The following is a 20,317-nucleotide window of genomic DNA, read 5'->3' as shown; positions in this document are numbered from 1 at the left end:
AAGTTGCCACATAAGAGGTTGTTACACAAGATTAGGGCTCATGGGATTGGGGATAATATATTAGCATGGATTGAGGATTGGTTAACGGAGAGAAAACAGAGTAGGAATAAACGGGTCATTTTCGTGTTGGCAGGCTGTAACTAGTGGGGTGCCACAAGAATCAGTGCTTGGGCCTCAGCTGTTTACGATATCTATCAGTGCCTCAGATGAGGGAACCGAGTACAAAGCTAGGTGGAAAAGTAAGCTGGGAGGAGGACGCAAAGAGTCTGCAAAGGATTATAGACCGGTTAAGTGAGTGGGCGAGAAGGTGGCAGATGTACTACAACATGGGGGAATGTGAAATTATCCACTTTGGTAGGAAGAATAGAAAAGCAGAATATTTTTTTAAAAGGTGAGACACCAAGAAATGTTGGTATGCAGAGGGATTTGGGTGTCCTTGTATATGAATCGCAGAAACTTAACATGCAGGTACAGTAAGCAATTAGGAAGGCAAATGGTATGTTAGCCTTTATTGCAAGGGGTTGTAGTATGAGAGTAAAAAGGTCTTGCTGCAATTATACAGGGCTTTGGTGAGACCACACCTGGAGTACTGTATACAGTTTTGGTCTCCTTACCTAAGGAAGGATATACTTGCCTTAGAGAGGGTGCAACAAAAGTTCACCAGATTGATTCCTGGGATGAGAGGGTTGACCTGTGAGGAGAGATTGAGTAGAATGAGCCTATATTCTCTGGCGTTTAGAAGAACGAGAGGTGATCTCATTGAAACGTATAAAATTCTTAGAGGGCTTGACAGGCTAGATACTGAGAGGCTGTTTCCCCTGGCTGGAGAGTCGAGAACTAGGGGTCATAGTCGTAAGATAGGTTGGCCATTTAGGACCGAGATGAGGAAACATTTTTTCACTCAGAGGATTGTGAATCTTTGGAATTCTCTACCCCAGAGGGTTGTGGATGCGCAGTCGTTGATTATATTCAGGATTTAGATCGCTAGATTTTTGGACACTATGGGAATCAAGGGATAGGGCAGGAAAGTGGAGTTGAGGTAGATGATCAGCCATGATCTTATTGAATGGCGGAGCAGGCTTGGGGGGCTGCATGGCCGATTCCTGCTCCTATCTATTATGTTCTTGTTAGTGTAGGTTAGCGAGGATGAGAGTGATGGGTGGTTGAGCTTGCTTTTGGGCAGGATATGGGCAGCTGAGCTTTGAGCAAGTTGGACTTTGGAAGGTCGGAGACTGGCCAGCATGGAAGATGTTGAAGAAATAGAGTCCAGAGGTAGATTAGGGTTTTGGTGATGGGGGTGAGGTGGAGGTGGACGTAAGCAACCTTGGTGACAAATGCAATTTTGGTTTAAAGTTAGGCCTTGGGTCAAATAAGGCACCAGGAGTTCACGTGATTTGTTTCAAATTGAGCATGTGGCTGGGAGAGGAACAGTCAGTGGTAAGGGGGCTGAAAATCATGGCTTTGATCAACCTGATGTTCAGTTGGAGGAAATTTTGGCTCTTCTGCAACTTGGATGTGATAGAGGTAGAGGCATGAAAATACATTATTTCTGTACTAAATGGTTGCTATAGGAGTTGACAATTCTGGCTATGAAGCATTGAACACTGACAATCAGTTTCATAGAGTCATAGAGTTATACAGCACGGATAGAGGCCCTTCGGCCCATCGTGTCCGCGCCGGCCATCAAGCCCTATCTAATCTAATCCCATATTCCAGCATTTGGTCCGTAGCCTTGTATGCTATGGCATTTCAAGTGCTCATCCAAATGCTTCTTGAATGTTGTGAGGGTTCCTGCCTCCACAACCCTTTCAGGCAGTGAGTTCCAGACTCCAACCACCCTCTGGGTGAAAAAGTTCTTTCTCAAATCCCCTCTAAACCTCCCGCCTTTTACCTTGAATCTATGCCCCCTTGTTATAGAACCCTCAACGAAGGGAAAAAGCTCCTTAGTATCCATCCTATCTGTGCCCCTCATAATTTTGTACACCTCAATCATGTCCCCCCTCAGCTTCCTCTGCTCCAAGGAAAACAAACCCAATCTCCCCAGTCTCTCATCATAGCTGAAGCGCTCCAGCCCTGGTAACATCCTGGTGAATCTCCTCTGCACCCTCTCCAAAGCGATCACATCCTTCCTGTAGTGTGGCGACCAGAACTGCACACAGTACTCCAGCTGTGGCCTAACCAGTGTTTTATACAGCTCCATCATAACCTCCTTGCTCTTATATTCTATGCCTCGGCTAATAAAGGCAAGTATCCCATATGCCTTCTTTACCACCTTATCTACCTGTTCCGCCGCCTTCAGGGATCTGTGAACTTGCACACCAAGATCCCTCTGACCCTCTGTCTTGCCTAGGGTCCTCCCATTCATTGTGTATTCCCTTGCCTTGTTAGTCCCTCCAAAGTGCATCACCTCGCACTTTTCCGGGTTAAATTCCATTTGCCACTGTTCCGCCCATCTGACCAACCCATCTATATCGTCCTGCAGACTGAGGCTATCCTCCTCGCTATTTACCACCCTACTAATTTTTGTATCATCAGCGAACTTACTGATCATACCTTTTACATTCATATCCAAGTCGTTAATGTAGACCACAAACAGCAAGGGACCCAGCACCGATCCCTGTGGTACCCCACTGGCCACAGGCTTCCAGTCACAAAAACAACCTTCGACCATCACCCTCTGCCTTCTGCCACTAAGCCAGTTTTGTATCCAAAGTGCCAAGGCACCCTGGATTCCATGGGCTCGTACCTTCTTGACCAGTCTCCTGTGCGGGACTTTATCGAAGGCCTTACTGAAATCCATGTATACCACATCCACTGCGTTACCCTCATCCACAAGCCTAGTCACCCCCCTCAAAAAATTCAATCAAATTAGTCAGACATGATCTTCCCTTGACAAAGCCATGTTGACTATCCCTGATTAATCCTTGCTTCTCCAAGAAGCATTTGGATGAGCACTTGAAATGCCATAGCATACAAGGCTACGGACCAAATGCTGGAATATGGGATTAGATTAGATAGGGCTTGATGGCCGGCGCGGACACGATGGGCCGAAGGGCCTCTATCCGTGCTGTATAACTCTATGACTCTATGAAACTGATTGTCAGTGTTCAATGCTTCATAGCCAGAATTGTCAACTCCTATAGCAACCATTTAGTACAGAAATAATGTATTTTCATGCCTCTACCTCTATCACATCCAAGTTGCAGAAGAGCCAAAATTTCCTGAATTATAAATTACATTGCTTAAATCAACTATCTTGTGATATTGGGCTACATGGTGTACCTAGAGCATCAGATTTGTGGATTAAGACAGTTTATGGCACTTGGTTTATTTCTTGGTTAAATTACTAGTGTCAGCCTGGTTAAATTCTCACCTCTGAGGCAGAAGTTGTGGTTTCAAGCCCCACTTCAGAATTTTCACATAATCTAGACACTCAACAGTTGTTAATTGGTGCATTTATATGAAGCCTTTGGTCTATTCTACTTGGTATTCTCTAATCTTTCTCACTTGTGAATGAGTTTATATTTGACTACTTGGAGCACTTCGTTCACCTATGCTGATAGGCATGTGGGGAATGGACTTAATAAAACCACCCTGAAAACTTGGTCAGAATTTCTTATTGACACCAGGAGATTGGGTAGGAATAGCGGAACAGTAAATATTAAAGTTTATTAAGGGAACTGAGTTGCTCCACTGAGAAGTGAAGAATCCTCACACTCGTGCAGAGGAACACCCTCTCTCCCACACTTCTGGGTACTTTTTGCCCTGTAAAAAGGCTCTTGTAACCAAAACAATAGTATACCACACCAACAGACTTACTTATCATGATCTGTATATTCAGTCTTGTGTCTTGATTACTTTTAACCTTTTGAAAAGGTTTTGTATTTACAGTAGGAATTTTCCTGACTGCACCTTGAGCAGATTTTCCAATTTGCTGTTGTAAAGTAACCTGTTCTTTCATTTGATTCCCTTTCTTATTACATAATACATACTAAACACATACAACCTGTTTTGTCTTCAGTCCATGATCATTTAAAAGCATTGCAGATTCAATGTGAGGTGTTGTCTCATTTTGTTTTTGGCAATTCTATTTGTGGTGAGTTTCTGGATAAATGGGGTTCCAAAATGCTACAGAGATTTTGTTTTAGACCAATTGATAGTTAATGCAGGATTCTTTTTGTGCCATTTCCAAGATGACCAGTGTTTTTTTTAAAAAAAGAAAGTGATGCTGGATTCTTCCATCATATTCCTTCTTCAATGCTAACTTGATCCAATTTGATGCTGTGACCTCATGTGGCTGCCTGGTTTCAAACATCTTTGCAAGTGGAACCTTTCTGGAAAAAAGTGAACATTTTTTAAAAAAAGAATTTGTATTTTTAAGTTCTACATTTAAAAATAGAAAAAATATATTTTTAAAAATCTGACGGTGGAATCAAACTAGAGTGTTAGCTTCAAGGTTGATCAGGACTACTGCTTTGAACGTTGGAGATGGGGCTGCAGAGAACTGTTTAGTAATGTTATCCATCATTGTTTCTAAGAAACATTTTAATTGATTGCAAATTTAGATTAATACTGTATTAGACAAGTTCCCTTGATAGCTCTGAAAGTTTATCCAGTGAGTAGGTGAGTCATTTGTAGCAGAAAGGTCCTAAATGAGATCCCTCATCTGAGTTGAATTAGATTATTTTGGCTGGGGCAATGGTGGTAGAGCTACAATTGGCTAGCGCATCTCTTGATTTTGGAGGAGGGGAGAATCATCCCGGGTTCTTGCTTCTAAACACTACATAGTGACTCCTGCTGGAAGTGAGTGTATAGATGTTGGCTGAGGACAGGGTGGGTTCATAGAAGGCATGGTGTTAAAGCTAAGAATAAATACAGATTTATTTCTTTAACATATGACAGACTGTACAGTACGGTAAATGACCGGGGAGGGTATCTGAGTTCAATTTTATGTATAATGTGGTATACTTCCTTAAAATTTCAACAGCCTTATGTGGTATTATTACAAACTTGAAATGTTTTAGTTAGTTTCAATCTACTAAAGGTAACTAATTTCTGAATACTACAATGCTTTGTTCTAATTCGGAATGTAAGAAATCTTTTTTTAAAGTCTATAGGTTTCACTCTCAGGCTCATGAGAATAAAAAATTTCCTTGAGACTGACTTTTGTGCTGACTTTTCTGGTCACCGCAGCATGTGGGAGCAGTTGTGTTCTTAATCTTTGTTCCGGCAAGTGCTATGAGCTGAAATTAATAATGATGTTTTCTTGCCCTTTTTAGGTCCATTTCATCATGGATAGTGAGGAAAACCCAGAATTAGCAACTGCAGAAGAAAAAGTTGTGTATTGGAAAGAACTGGCTCTGAAATATAAGAGCAGGTTGGTACTGGTTGCATGTATTAGATTTTATCTAAATATATACCTGTCTCGATTGTTGCACTGTACAGGCCAGTGAAATGATTCTGCTATTGCTGGCTTGTATGGATCTTCCTAAGTGCACAGTAGGTCAGATGTGATGCATTTTGGGGCAAAGTTCGCTGTTTCTTGGGCTCTCTGAGCAGCGCTGGAAACTTTTAAAGATGTCTCCTCCAGTACTTTTGTAGCAATTATTGAGGGAAACGTTGAAGAACTTTAAATATAGGCTGCGTGAGACAAAACACTTTTCATATTTTTGTTGAAGTATATGGAGGCACAGTTAGGCAGCAAAGTCCCATTTTACCTGCATGCTTGCATTAACATTAAATGGCCTCTGGCCCAATCATACCCATTGGTGTACTTTTGGGAAAGGAAATTTTTTGACTTTGGCTTAGTGTTTGCTCTTTGTGTCTAGATGATACTTTTTTGTTTTGCTCTGGAAAACATTCATCTCAAATACTGTTCTATTATTCACCACTTCATATTCACCAATAATAGTTGGTGTCGAATCAAGCAGTGTGCGTGTGCACATGTGTGTAAATGTGTCTGTTCAGGTATGTATGTATCTGTTGTCTGTGTATGCACATGTGGGTGTGTGGAGATGCTTGTGTATGTGTTTCTATTGGGTGTTCATGTGCCTTGGTATGTGTGCATATTCGTATGTACGTGTCAGGTCTTTGGAGATTCCTAAGGTCTCCATACCCAGTGCAGGGAAAGGAAATAAAGTTTAACATATTGACAGGTTTCTGATTTCCCCACCTGAAGCTGTCCGTTGTTAAACCACGGTTGCCAATCCTGCGCATTTGCAGCAGACATCAGCTTTTTTTGACCCTCGTCTGTGTAGTTCGTGTGCATACTTGGAAAACAGCAGATTTGGGGATGGCTCAAATCTGATTGGCTGACATGCAAAATGTGACACGTTTTGGTCTGGGTGTGAAAACTTGATGGAGATCAAGGTTGAAGGGAAAGATTTGGGGAAACCCATTGGCAGATCGGGAGTCACACGTTTGGGTGAAGGGCAGACATGTGTTTGGAGATAGTATGTGTCACAAGAAAAATGCCAAAAAGGTATTTATTTTGTAGGTTCCAACTCTTCAGCATAGATCCTTCCTGTGGGAGACTTCTGGGTTCTGCAGAATAGGTAGACAGAATGAGTGGCTGCAGACTGAGGTGCAGTGTTCTCTACATGGTGTTTAGTTTAAATTAGTGTGCATGGTCACGTACAAGCACATTTCATCTGAAGGTGCATCACTACCTGTGACATCTGAAGCTGTAAGTTGAATTTTTGTGTATAGTCTACAGACTTAGTGTATTATGTCCCTTTATGGAACAAGCATACAAATTACATAGGAGCCTCTCTGCTGCATGATTTGTTGTGGAGGTGGTGATGTGTGTGGAATTTCAACTTATGTATAATCATTGCTTGTTGACTTCATGGTGAGATTTGCCTGGGTGTGGTTACTTGGAGTAATGGTTTTACAGCGCCTTGAGGAGCTGTGGATGCAGCATGTTCAGTGCATTTTTGCTACATCTGGGTTACCTTTTTCTGTTGTCAGTCTGCTCGGTGACTTTGAGTGGGCTGTTGTGAATACTTCTTACTGCTTATTGGAGCTGTATTACTTCCAAAGTTTTTTGTTCTTTTTTTTAATTTGTTCACGGGATGTGGGCGTCGCTGGCAAGGCCGGCATTTATTGCCCATCCCTAATTGCCCTCGAGAAGGTGGTGGTGAGCCGCCTTCTTGAACCGCTGCAGTCCGTGTGGTGACGGTTCTCCCACAATGCTGTTAGGAAGGGAGTTCCAGGATTTTGACCCAGCGACAATGAAGGAACGGCGATATATTTCCAAGTCGGGATGGTGTGTGACTTGGAGGGGAACGTGCAGGTGGTGGTGTTCCCATGCGCCTGCTGCCCTTGTCCTTCTAGGTGGTAGAGGTCGCGGGTTTGGGAGGTGCTGTCGAAGAAGCCTTGGCGAGTTGCTGCAGTGCATCCTGTGGATGGTGCACACTGCAGCCACAGTGCGCCGGTGGTGAAGGGAGTGAATGTTTAGGGTGGTGGATGGGGTGCCAATCAAGCGGGCTGCTTTATCTTGGATGGTGTCGAGCTTCTTGAGTGTTGTTGGAGCTGCACTCATCCAGGCAAGTGGAGAGTATTCCATCACACTCCTGACTTGTGCCTTGTAGATGGTGGAAAGGCTTTGGGGAGTCAGGAGGTGAGTCACTCGCCTCCATCTGTCTTCATGACGTTCAGAACTCCAATTAACAAATTGAATTGTGATCCCAAAACACTAATATAAGAAGAAATCCAGTGATAAATAAAGAAATGTAACTTATTCAGCGGCCTTAGAAAAAGCCTTTTTTCAAAGCTATTTTTCAATTGCACAGTCGTTCCTGTTCATTTGCAACTCGCTTAATTGCAATTCCTGTTTTAATGCAAACAATTCTAAAGTCCTGTTTTCCCCTATACTTTTAATTGTGAAAAGTTCATTTTATTGAAATTCCCACTTATATCCAAGTGTGGCACATAGAAATCCCCCTTTAACGAGACTTGTCACTGCACCTGAGGCTTTCAATCTGATAGGCACATTGACCAACGAACAAAGAACCGGTTTGCCCTGTTTTCCACCTGTTAGTGTTGTGTGGGTGAGGGAAGGAGTGGAAGTTGAATTTCCAGATGGCTCAACAAAAAAAGCACCGTGACTTGTCACTGCACGAGCAACTGGATGTTTTGAAGAATTTGAAGGAATTGAGGATTCAAAATCTAGTCGCACAGAAGCATGGGATTTCTGAAACTCTGGTTTCTAGAATTCTGAAAAGAAAAGTGGACATGTTGAAGGACTGGGAAAGAAATGAAAACCGGGAAAGGAAACAAAGCACTAGAGTTAGATAGCCAATGTTAATGAAGCCCTGCTTAGGTGATTTAAACACAAAAGAGCTGAAGTTTGGTTTATAGCGAGGAAAACACCATTGTCGAAGTTTGGAGATTGATGAAGGGATTCCTAGCGATTTGGGTGAGTTGGAGTTAGGCCTTTTTGTTTCTGTGGATGATGACCGTGACATCTGCAGAAAGATGACTGATTCAGAAATCGTTTCTTCTCTAAAGATCTCGGAAACAGAGGCTGCACAGGAAGTAAATGAAGATGTGCCAGAGCTGAAAATTCCAAAAGTTAGAGAGGTAGATTATGTACAGTGTGTTCTGCCTCAATTCATCGAGTCAAAAGATAGTGAAACGTTTGATGAATTTTATGCACTGGATGCCAGGTTGATGGCTTCTGATTCTCAACAAAAAAAATCACAGAATTCTTTGCAACATAAAAAATACTCATGAGATGTAAGTATTTTTCTTCATTTTTCTAAGTTTCTATGTTATACCTATTTTTTAAGATGTTATACTATATTCCCCCTTGTAAGAGAATGTATGGAATTTAGGCAAATAAAGGTAGTTATACATCAGACCAGCCTTATTTGTTGCCTAGGGCTTTTTAGAAATTTCGATTTTATTGCAATTTTGTGAGGTTGTCCCGAGCAGTTGTAATTAATGAGGTTCCACAGTACTGTACTTTGTTTTTTGAGTTGTCAGCTATTTTGAAGCTATTTGTCCGCTTTTCTGAGGAACTAGGTTGGCATGTTTGAGTAGGTTTACAAGAGAACAAATAACTTTTTATAAACAAGATTTGAATGGTTGGTCTAATATAATCTTGGTCTCAGTATTTATTTTTATCTGTGAACCACACTCCAACCTACAATGTTCCACATAATATGTACTGGTGGAGTCTAGTGTTTGATTCTATTTTTGGCAAGTTGAGTGGTTTTTTTGCCTACTAGTGCATAGAATCTCTTGTGATCAAATCACATGATTTGAATAGGAGTGACATCAGATTTGATTTTATTCCATGGAAATGCTATGTTTTGTCAGTGTTGAATCGAAGTGCATTTAGAAAAAAAAGTTCAAAATTCTAAAGCTGCTTATCCAGCAAAGTAAGTTTGCTATAGAATTGACAAAATTGTGATACAGAATTTGGTGAGTTGCTTCAGAATACTCTATTTTTAGCTGCAGAGTCCCAGGAGCTATAACACTGCCATGTATGTTTATCTCCTGACTGCTTCTACATCAGGGTGGTTTTGTTGACCAATTTTGCTGCTTTTTTCAAAAAAAACCTCGCAAGTAATTCACTGATGAAATGGTGGGTAAGGTCTTACCACCATCATGATTGATATCAAGCTACTTTTACATTGTACGAGGCCCAGCTAGTGCCCCTGAATCCGAAGCTTGGGTCTCTCTCAGCCAGCTGCAAGCAAATGTGTAGATGCTAGACTTGCTAAGACCAGTTGCCAGGAAGGTCCATTTTTAGACTATTGCAGGTAATACTGTTTTTCAGACACAACGGACCAACAACCTTAAAGTAATTTCCACAAGTGTTTGAAATAAACTATTCTGCAATAACACTATAGAACTATTGATCAATTAGTTGCTGCTGTAGCAGTTTGTCAAAATGTTGATCAGTCAGCCTGGACAGTAAGTAGATTCTACCATGTGTTCTCTAAGTCAACACAAATTGAAAGATAGCATAAGCTGCTACCAGAAGGGCTTTGTAGTGTTTAATGTAAAGCTATCTGTGAGGTAAACAGTTCAAAGACCATGAAAATACTTTTATGTAGCTCTTACTCTTTGTTTATAGATCTGAATGCGTACAACATTATTAGTGGCTGCAAAACAGTGTTCCCAAATTTTCAGAACAGCCATATAACTAATTGGTGCATACAAAGGTGCTGAACCCTACCTTAAGTAGCTATGACATTTGGGGTGTGTGTGTGTGTGTGTGTGTGTGTGTGTGAGAATAAGACAGACTGCAGGGGATGTACTGCACCTGGACTAAATGTTCTACATAAGGATTGTATGGTATATGTTTTCCCAGTGCTGCATGAGAAACTATGACAGCATTGTCAGATAAGTTTGTTTGTTTTCTAGGAATTAACTGTTCGCCTTATGGCCTAATTAAATTGTTTTTCAAAAGGCCATGCTCCACAGTATCTGTGCAGCCTCCACCAGTCCTACTTTCAAGCTCTCGCTCTTTGGTCCTCTGACGCTTGGGCCTCCTTCAGCTGCTCCATTGGTGGCAGATCCTTCAGCCACTCCCTCCCTAAATCTCTTCGCTGTACTACTCATCCTGCCTTATAACAGCCTCCTCAAAATCTTTTTAACTGTGCCTTCACTCATTTCTCTTGTATCTTCTGTTACTGCTTGATATCGTACTTATGTGATTCACTGTGGGATGTTTTTAACATTAAAGGTGCTCTAAGAAAATGCAAGTTGTTGCATTGCTAATTTACTATTATTCAACAGATAAAATGGGTCAAGAATTTGCATCTTGGATTTGTCCAGACATGCCTGCTCGTTTTACTCTTAGTTTAATTATATTTCTACAAAGTTGAATAATGCTTCCCTCAAATGACCATCAAGCAGGCACTGGTTGGAAAATTTAAGATATGGGTCATTATTTTTCAAGCATATTTTATTTTCAATAATCATATTTTTCAAACATTATGTCGACTACTTCTATATTACATAACTTAGTCTGCTATCTTTACTGTTCATTTTAAATTGTTTTTCTGAGATCTTTTAAATTAGCATGCATCACAGTTCCTTATTTTAAGGATTATTGAAATTTTATTAAGGATTATTGAAAAATCCTTTTTGTTGAATTCCACAAAGTGCCACATTTTGTGGCTTTAAATGTATTGCAGTCACGTGAGTCATGTGATAGCACACAGTTGATTGCACAGATCATGTCTACTAACATTTTGTTTGACTGATCTCAACCAGCTAATACTGTTTAATTCAGTTGAGCATTGATGTAAGATTTTTTTCCATTTGTACTATATATAATGAGCTTTGGCCTCTTACAAATACCACTATTTCAGCAAACCACATTCTATAACCAGAGGGCTTTGTGAGTGCTACTGTGTGGCCCACAATAAAAATAGTTAGTTCTGGATTGCATAGTTCCTGCTTAACATATGGAACATTACTGAATAAGCTATTGTATGTACCTGCTTGCTTGCTTACTTATTTTTCTGTGATAATCAAAACCTGTGAGGAGGAGGTTTGATAACCAGAACAAATCTCAAATAGTTTTCTTCAAATACAAAATATGTAATGTATTAAAGGAGGAGCAAATTGACAGAAAATACAACAATTTTTTTAAAAAGGTGTCAATTTCAGTTGTTTACTTGTAAAGCTGATCCTTTGCCAACTGCTAATGTACCACTGTGGGGTGGATCCTATAGTATCACATCTGTCAGGAGTCATTATTTATGGGTAACTGTCCCCAATGATGTAATATCAAAGTTTAGTTTAGCTGTAGTGTTTTGGCTCAGAATGTTTGCATGTATGTACATTTTTTAGGTCTGTAAGTTAGTTGACTACTTACCATTTCTCCCTCTGGTGCATAGGATGGGAATGGGGAGGAGGTCCCAACCAAGAGAGCATGGGCTCGATCTAGATAAGTTTTACACGTTAGAGTTTTGTTAGACAAGTTAATAATAGACGGCAATATTTATTTTAAAAAAATTTTCCCGATAAATAAAATTCCTCAAATGAATCTCTTGTTAGAATGTCATCAAGAGGATACAATCTGTAGGTGTTCATGAGTAACTAACTGAAGGCAGCATTTGAATCTTTGGTGTAATTTATTGGCAGAAAAATGTGGACAATAGTGTTGAGTTTCCCCTTCCGGCCAGTAATCTTTTTGTTTGAGAGAGATTCAGGAATTATTGGCTATCATAGCCTCTCTTTTATTTTGAAACTGGACTGTTATAATTTGGATAATGAAAGCAATTATAGCTTTCCAGAGCTGTATTTGATGACTGGGAGGATGATTCTAGTGCCTAGCAACGGGATGTGGAGCTAAGATAGATAGGTGGGGGTAGGAGGAGAACTACCTATCCTTTAAACAATTGATTTAAACTGGCATCTGGCTTGCACTACTATCAAGACAATGTGTGTGAATCTAGTAGCATTAGATGTTATCTAAAAGCTTTGTCACATAACGCTATAAACCTGAAAATTACAATATTTATTGCATATTGTTGCTAATAGGTCACACAATTGTTAATATTCCAGGTACCTGCCAGTGCTATCTGGACCATCAGACCACGCTGACACCCGATATGTTTGTGCTAGGGCACGATAAAAATGCTGTGATTGAGAGACTGAGTTGGCTTCCAAATTCATGGGTGCTGTAATAGTGCCAGTGTAAATTTGATCTGCCTCATTGGTTCGGGATAACCTGGCCAGGAGCTTAATAAATCCCCTCTGGTTCTCTGATTTGCTACGACTATAATTTTTTTTTAAATTGCAAAATTTTTACCTTTTTGAGTTGTACAGTGCACGCTCATACAAAATTGAACTAAAGTCTAGTGTAGGTTTGTGTGCTCTTATCCAGCCTAACTGGAACAGCTCTACTTCTACATCCTTAGGTAGCCTTAATAATGAGCCTGTATTAGAGTACCTGTTTTTTTTTTTTCAAAACTGAATTATTGGAGCTGTGTTAAAGGCGTGGACTGCATCATTGTTCTGCCTCAAATTGTGCTGAAAGACTCTGAATGGGGTGTTGTCAAATCCCAATTTTTTTTTTTAAGTACTTGGGAAATTTCAGACTTCCACCCAATTTTTTTTTCTCATTTTTCTCCTCCCCTTCTTCTGAAAGCTCATGTTTGGGAGCTAGGTGTTGGCAGCATTGGAGTACATTACCTAAATGGAAATTCTTTGTGTGAGCCTTGTCCATGAATGATAGCAGGCTTTTTGTCTGTTGACCATTAGCTTGCCCTTGTCTGACACCTTCCAGCAGGAGTCACCGGATAGCAATGAGGAATGGGGCTTCTGTTTCTGCTCCAAACGTGGAGATATTAAAGCTGATTTTAGTAGCTCTGCCTCTGTTGCTGCTGAGAACATTTAACTCCTAAACTAGGGATAAAATTAGAGAACTTCCTGACTTGTATGCCTCAGCTCCTATCCACGCACTGGTGCATTCACCCACTATGCCATCAGCAAAGCCTTTTTGATTTTTATTTTAACTTTGAGATTCTTTCCAATACTTCAAATTGTGGAAATCCAATTGTAAAATTCCAAGGTTGGAGCTGAATAGGATGTAATTAAACATTTTGATTGTTTCACAGTAACTCTGGATCAAAACACCAGGAAGAAAAGGCAAAATGAGTTTTTTAAATACAAATGCTTCTGTGCAACTGTCAACATTGTGTATATTCCTCGATCTACAAGAGTTTAGTTATTCTACAAGCTAATCCAGGTTGTGTGAAATGTGCAGAAAGTTCATTTGAAAGTCCGCATCTGCACAATAAATGCAGAAGAAAATATTCTCCCATCTTATTCTTGAGGAACTGACTCATTCAGGGCAATGGTTGCATGGGTCCTAATTAAACCAATCTCTTCTTCCTGTCTGAGCCCAGATAAGGAGTGCCAGCAGGCTATTCAACGGTGGGAAGAAATCGCTGCCAAACACTTTCCAGAAGTGGTCATTTATAATGATCAGAAGTGGGAATCCTGTCTGATTTCTCCTCCACTCCATATCCTAGTTGTAATGGCCTAACTGCAACCCTTGCTGACATCGTTCAAATTGGATACAAAACTGGGAATTACATCTAAAATGTCCTTTTTTATGGCTCTGGCGCACCAGGGTCTGTTTATCTAGGTACCTATCAGAGGTTTATTTATCAAGATTGCTGCCATTTATGTAAACTCTCTTTAGGCAAGATGTATTTTGAATTGCATTCAGAAAATAGTTTTCAGTCTTTATTGTTAAATGAAGCAGCAGAAATTTTTGTGTCCTGTTGAACCTCTTGTTCAGTTTTCAGGAAGCACGTGAGGAGCTGGAAGAATTCCAAGAGGGAAGCAGGGAGCTTGAAGCTGAGTTGGAGGCACAATTGGAGCAGGCAGAACACAGAAATAGAGATTTACTATCTGACAACCAAAGACTAAAACTGGAGTTGGAGGTATTGAAGGTAAGATTACTGTAAGCTGAATTTCCCAGCAGAATTAATATTAAGCTGGCATTTAACGTTATCATTCATGTATAAGCATTTAAAAGAAGCTAGGTTACAATATTTGAGCATTCCATACAGAGTGGTTCTATAACATACATAAATAGTTTTTCAAGTCTACTTTTGAGAGTTGTGGTCAGTTACCTAGAATCTTTTCATTCTTGGCTTTCCCTCTCTTGGACACAAGATAGCTCACCATAGTCCACCATGTAGACCAAGGGAGACCTCGCCTTGGCACAAAGCCCCTCAAGGATAGCTCAGACAACTTGGTAGATCAGTCCAAACTGATAATCACTTTAAAATTTTTCTTGCCTGTACTTTATTTATTTTGTCTGTTCTTATTTTTGATTCTACCAATTCACTATTCATTTTTTAAAATATCTACCTGAGCACACTTTGGGTAGCTTTATGGAATAACCTCAAATCGTATTGTGTGACTTATTCCTTTTTGTTTCTCCCATTCAAAAAGAACAATGTTTACCAATTGCCAGCATCAGTAGACAAAATTCCAGATACCAAGTTTTTTGAATTAAAAGTTAAATTTTCTAATATTTTAATATAGTTCCAGTAATTAAGAAAATAAAATAATTTCTGTTAAATAACGAAGTAGTAGCACTACCAGTAATGTATGCAGCGGGCCTTGGCACACCCTCGACTTTGCTCATGGCGCACAAAAATTATTTTCCTGCTTTCCAGTCTTCCTTTTTATTATTTTCTGCACTTTGATACTACCAGTTGTAGTGGAATTTCTTTGTTCTCTCCCCACCAAAATGTATTTTTTAGAAAAAATTCCGTTCACCTTTTTGTTGACCTGGAAGCCTCAAATTTGGCTCTTATTCTCCTGCTGTGTCATAGTTCTATTGAGTTTTTCCTAAACGTATGGTGGAGAATGCTGGTATTTGAGCTGTGCCTGCTCACTGCTTCCTGATCAGTCATGTTGCTTGCTTGATCCCACTCCTTGTTGGATACCACTTCCCAGTCTATGCTTAATATCATCCTTTGTGCAAAACACTGTTGTAGCTACTGAATCAACAAAACCCACAGCAGGCCACACTAGTGACAACAGATTTAAGGTGATTGGCAAAAGAACCAAAGGTGATATGAGGAAAAACTTTTTTACACAGCGAATGATTAGGATCTGGAATACAATGCCTGAGTGAGTGGTGGAGGCAGATTCAGTCATGGCCTTCAAAAGGGAACTGGATAAGTACTTGAAACGAAAAAATGTGCAGGGCTGTGGGGATAGGGCGGGGCAGTGGGACTAGCTGGATTGCTCCATGCAAAGAGCCAGCGCGGACTCGATGAGCCTAATGGCCTCCTTCTGTGCTGTAACTGTAACCTTCTAACTCAGCCAATGTTGGAGATAAAAGAAAGAGTTACACTACAGGTAATTGGATTGAAAGGGGAAAGAGCAACATGTGACTTGACGCTGGTTGATCGCCCTTGTTTCATGGCGTATGTAACTTATTTTTTTCTCTGAATATACAGAACATTTCCTTCTCCCCACCCCTTGCATTACTGTTGTCCAAGCTGTTACATGACCTATTCGTGGATTTCTAGCACACTCAGTTTTGAATTGCCTGCCAGGAGGTAAGCAAGAGTAACCGAGAGTGACTGTCCCTCCTTTATAGACAGTTGCCTGATTTCCACTTTGCATCTCACCCCTGTTGACATGGACAGTCTAGGGAACTCTCATGTGGAATCTCGGGTGCAAACCCAGATATTACACGATTCGGGATTACACTCCAAATACCGACAATAAACAGCAATCAAAATTGTATGATATTTTGCAAATTGTAGCTTAGTGATTTCAGTTTATTGTGCTAAAATGTGCAAATAGATTGTAATGTATCCTCTATAATTGTGAAACTGTTCGTTACTGAAAGTTGTTTATGTAGATATGTGATTCTGAATTCTTGTAAAGCAACTTCATGTGTTCTACCTAAGTGGAAAATATTAGAACAGAGTTGTTATGCTGCAACATAAATGTTTTCTAACTGCCTAAAGCCACATTTCAAATCTTAAGGAACCTTTGTGTTACATTTTGAAATGTGATATCATAGGTCAAAGTATTACGGGTAGGATTTCATTTCACAATGTTTTTTGCGAACGGTGCGATTTTAGCCACTGACTGCATTGCATGCTGTGAAACACTTAATGCCAATGATTATAAAACCAAGTTGTCCTGTTTTATTCAGCAAATGTAATTCATTTCACTTTTGTTGAATTGTGCTTTCAAAGATGAAGGATGCCATTAATAGAGAATGTAACATTTTTCCCTGCTGCACTGGAGTAAGATTTCTACTAGCCACCCACATAGCCTGCCCTGAGTGAGACTGCCAATGTGCTGGCGGTTGTGTGCTGTCGATGTGAACCACTAAGAATAGGGTTGAGACCAAACTTATTTCATTTTGAATTCTTGCAGCCAGAAAAGAGAGGCGACATTTACCCTCAAGTCTGGGCTGGATCTGAATTCTGGTCCCAGAAGTGAAAAGCCTATATTCTAACCCACTGTGCCACCCAGTCTTCTGTTCAGTGAATGGTAATGTACAGTAGCAGATCTGCATATTCAATTGTGTAATTAACTAATCATTTGCAATGCACTAGTTTGATCATTTAGATTTGAACTTGCTTGAATGCTGACCAAGATGATTAATTTTGGTGATATTTCCTGGAATTAATCAATGTTTTAGAACTGAAACCACTCGGCTTAGATGACTTAGGAACTTTTCATTATTTGATTTGTGAATATTGTAACTTTATGAAATTCAATTAATGACGCACGGACAGGACTTAATTCGAATTATCTTGCACAGAACCGATGCGGGGAGATAAAGCAACATTTTCATGGAAATTACATACCGTAGGATCAGAAATGGGGTCTGGATTTAAAGAAAATCAAATTGCTAATAATTCAAATACTGGGATTTTATTTACATTCATTTTACCATTTACTCTTAGGAAAAAATTGAACAACAGTATGCACAGAGTTATAAGCAGATATCTATGCTAGAAGATGACTTGGGTCAAACGCGAGGTATCAAAGATCAGCTGCATAAATATGTAAGAGAATTGGAGCAGGCAAATGATGATTTAGAAAGAGCCAAAAGGTAAGAATTTAATTGTCTATGGTATTATCTTATAAAAGAAACCTGTTTTATTTATTTTAGTTTTGATCATTTGATTATGGTACTGTTTGAAACTCTACGGAAGTCTAGGAACCAACTTATTCCTATGATCCTGAGTCTGCACCAGGACAACCCTTTTTGAGGACTGCAGGAGCAGTGCTGTGTTGCGTTCTAGAAATAATACGAAACAATTGCCTTTTACGTCATTGCACGCAAAGGTGTTGGGCCAGAAATTGCTGCAGTGGCGAGCGACATTAATTGGACTTTTTACCTCACCATTCAGATCGCACGCAAATTGCTGGAACGTCGCAATGATGGCGCAGCAATGTCTGTGTTGTATCTGCGACCTCATGAACATTGTGCCCAATGGTCTGTCTCCTTTACCAATGAAAGAAAAGGATAGGGAAAGAAATAGGATGAATTAGAGTCAAATTAGATACAGAAAGAGAAATAGAGAGGGAAAGAAAAAGAGTGCATTGAGAGAGAGAAAAAAAGAGATAAAGTAAAAGTAGGAAAAAAATAAAAAGAACAAGCAGAATAAGAAGACATTATAACCTAGTTGTGTTTGGGAATTGTTGTTTTGATCCTTGAGAAGTTAATGAGTGAATGGCAGGGTAGGTGTGCAAAATGTACATTCTTGACACATGAAGTATAGAACCAGCGGCACTGTCCATCGTGATCAGGAACAGTGGAACTGCTTTCACAGAAATGTAGGAATTGCGAGACGAGAAAAGACCAAGGTCCATCTAGTTCGCCTTCTACCATCCTGGTAGTTGCATGATACAACCATAATGGAGTTGTTGACTAATCATAGCAGTTAATCTCTATCAATTAGTCTACAACAGATCCAGAAATGACACGAGGAAAACTCTAGTGGTGGAGAGCTTTGGGAACCATAGGTCCTAGTCATCTTTTTCCTTCCAAGCATGCTACACTGACAACGTTGTGTCTCAGATTACTCATATACTGTATCCCAAAATTATTTTCTGAAAGAAACCTATCTAATTTGCATTTCTAAGTGTCACAAGAGCTTTGCATCCTGAAAATGATGTCTTCCGACACTAGCAGGAGTGTGGATGGCAAGACTGACGTAAAAATACTGCTGAGACAGATCAAAAGTTTTAAAAACCTATAGGAACAATTCACTGCCTGCAGGAGTGAGACTCCACAGCTTCAATGGTCCCTTTATGGACCTCCAGAGTTGAGTGTCATGTCAGGACCATAAATCACGTCATTAACAGGATACTTATGACATGAATTACCAGCCCTAAATGGCTGCGGTGAGATTAATTCACTAACCGGGTAAATCCAACAATTTCGTGACATGCAGTGAACTTCAACGGGAAAGCTCACGGCGAGGTTGCAGTTTTTTCGGTTTTGTCGAGGCTAACGGCGGAGCGTTGCAAATGATCCAGCTATTTGTGGAGAATTGGAACTCACGGCATGTCTCCTCTTCATCACAAATTGCTGGATTTTTTTTGAACTCATAATGACGAGCGCCGTTAATTCACCGTTATTTTTTCAGCAATTTCTGGTCCCTTACTTCATTTCTGTGCTTTTGTTCTCATTATGTTCTGCAATATTTAGCATAGATTTTCAATATTTTCTTTAAAAACAAATAATTGACAGTTGACTTGTCTGTTTCAAAGTAGTACTCCTTCTTTCCTCCAAAGATCAATATTATTCTTCTGGTTCTATCTGTTACGGTAGTTTTGACAGAGTAATGTTCGGGTGAATTCTTTCTCCTACTTGGGGTTGGATTGTTTCCTAACAATTTATATATTTGACTGGGGAAAATAATCCTTTAGAAGATCAATACATGAGGCATATGTCCTTTTTAACTAAAGGATTCAATAAAGTCATTAACCACAGTATATTTAAACAGTAATAATTGGGAGAGAAACTCTGCAAAGTGTAAAAGTCCAGCTTCTTGGGTCATGAAAATGTCAGGAAGAGATTAGGTCAATAAAATGGATTTTATTATTGTTAGTTATAACTGTTGAATAACAAGTACGAGGAGCTTATGAATTTTTGTCAGATTAGCTGCCTCTGCTGCATCTCTCGGTGCCCTAGCCCAGAACTCAAATCTTTCTCTCTCTTTTTTTCTCTTATCTCTCCTCATGGCCTCTCTGAACTCATCTTGTCTGCGACCCATCTCCTCGTCTCTCAACCCTATTCCTGCTAAACTGCTGATCAGCCAGCTTCCCTTCCTGGCCTCCATACCAACTAATATTGTAAATGGTTCCCTCTCCAAGTACTGTCTCCCCCACCCCCCACCCCCCCACTTTCAAATCTGGGTCATCAACCCTCTTCACAGAAAACCCACCCTAGACCCGTCTATCCTTGCAAACTACCACCCTATCTACAATCTCCCTTTCCTCTCAAGTCATTGAACGTGTTGTCGCCGCCCAAATCTGAGCCCATTTTTCCTGCAACTCTGATGTTTGAACCTCTCCAATCAGTTTTCCACCCTTACCACAGCACCGAAACAGCCCTAATCAAAGTCATAAACGACATCCTCTAGGACTGTGACGGTGGTGCACTATTTCTCCTCATCCTCTCTTTGTAGCCTTTGACACGGTTGACCACACCATCCTCCTCCAACACTTCTGCTCAGATGTCCAGCTGAGTGGGACTGCCCTTGCCTGGTTCTACTCTTACCTATTTGGTCATGGCCAGAGAATCTCCTGCAATGGCTTTCTCTTTCAGTCCCCACACCGT

At 40.2% G+C, this 20,317-nt stretch overlaps 1 protein-coding gene across 7 annotated transcripts in view; it reads left to right on the top strand.

Annotated features, from left to right (window-relative positions):
* Positions 1-20,317, top strand: part of LOC137341209 (nuclear distribution protein nudE-like 1) — a 55,045-nt gene that overhangs the window by 12,385 nt on the left and 22,343 nt on the right. For all 7 annotated transcript variants that reach the window (XM_068004256.1, XM_068004257.1, XM_068004254.1 and 4 more), the window contains exons 2-4: positions 5,280-5,377; positions 14,276-14,429; positions 17,430-17,578. In XM_068004256.1, coding sequence (XP_067860357.1) covers positions 5,292-5,377; positions 14,276-14,429; positions 17,430-17,578 — 389 coding nt within the window. In that variant the 5' untranslated portion in view covers positions 5,280-5,291. The remainder of the gene's footprint in view (positions 1-5,279; positions 5,378-14,275; positions 14,430-17,429; positions 17,579-20,317) is intronic.

The sequence above is a fragment of the Heptranchias perlo genome, chromosome 23, assembly GCF_035084215.1.
Source record: "Heptranchias perlo isolate sHepPer1 chromosome 23, sHepPer1.hap1, whole genome shotgun sequence".
Lineage (NCBI taxonomy): Eukaryota > Metazoa > Chordata > Chondrichthyes > Hexanchiformes > Hexanchidae > Heptranchias > Heptranchias perlo.
The sequence above is the reverse complement of the archived record's forward strand: the minus strand, read 5'-3'. Positions and strand labels throughout refer to the sequence as shown.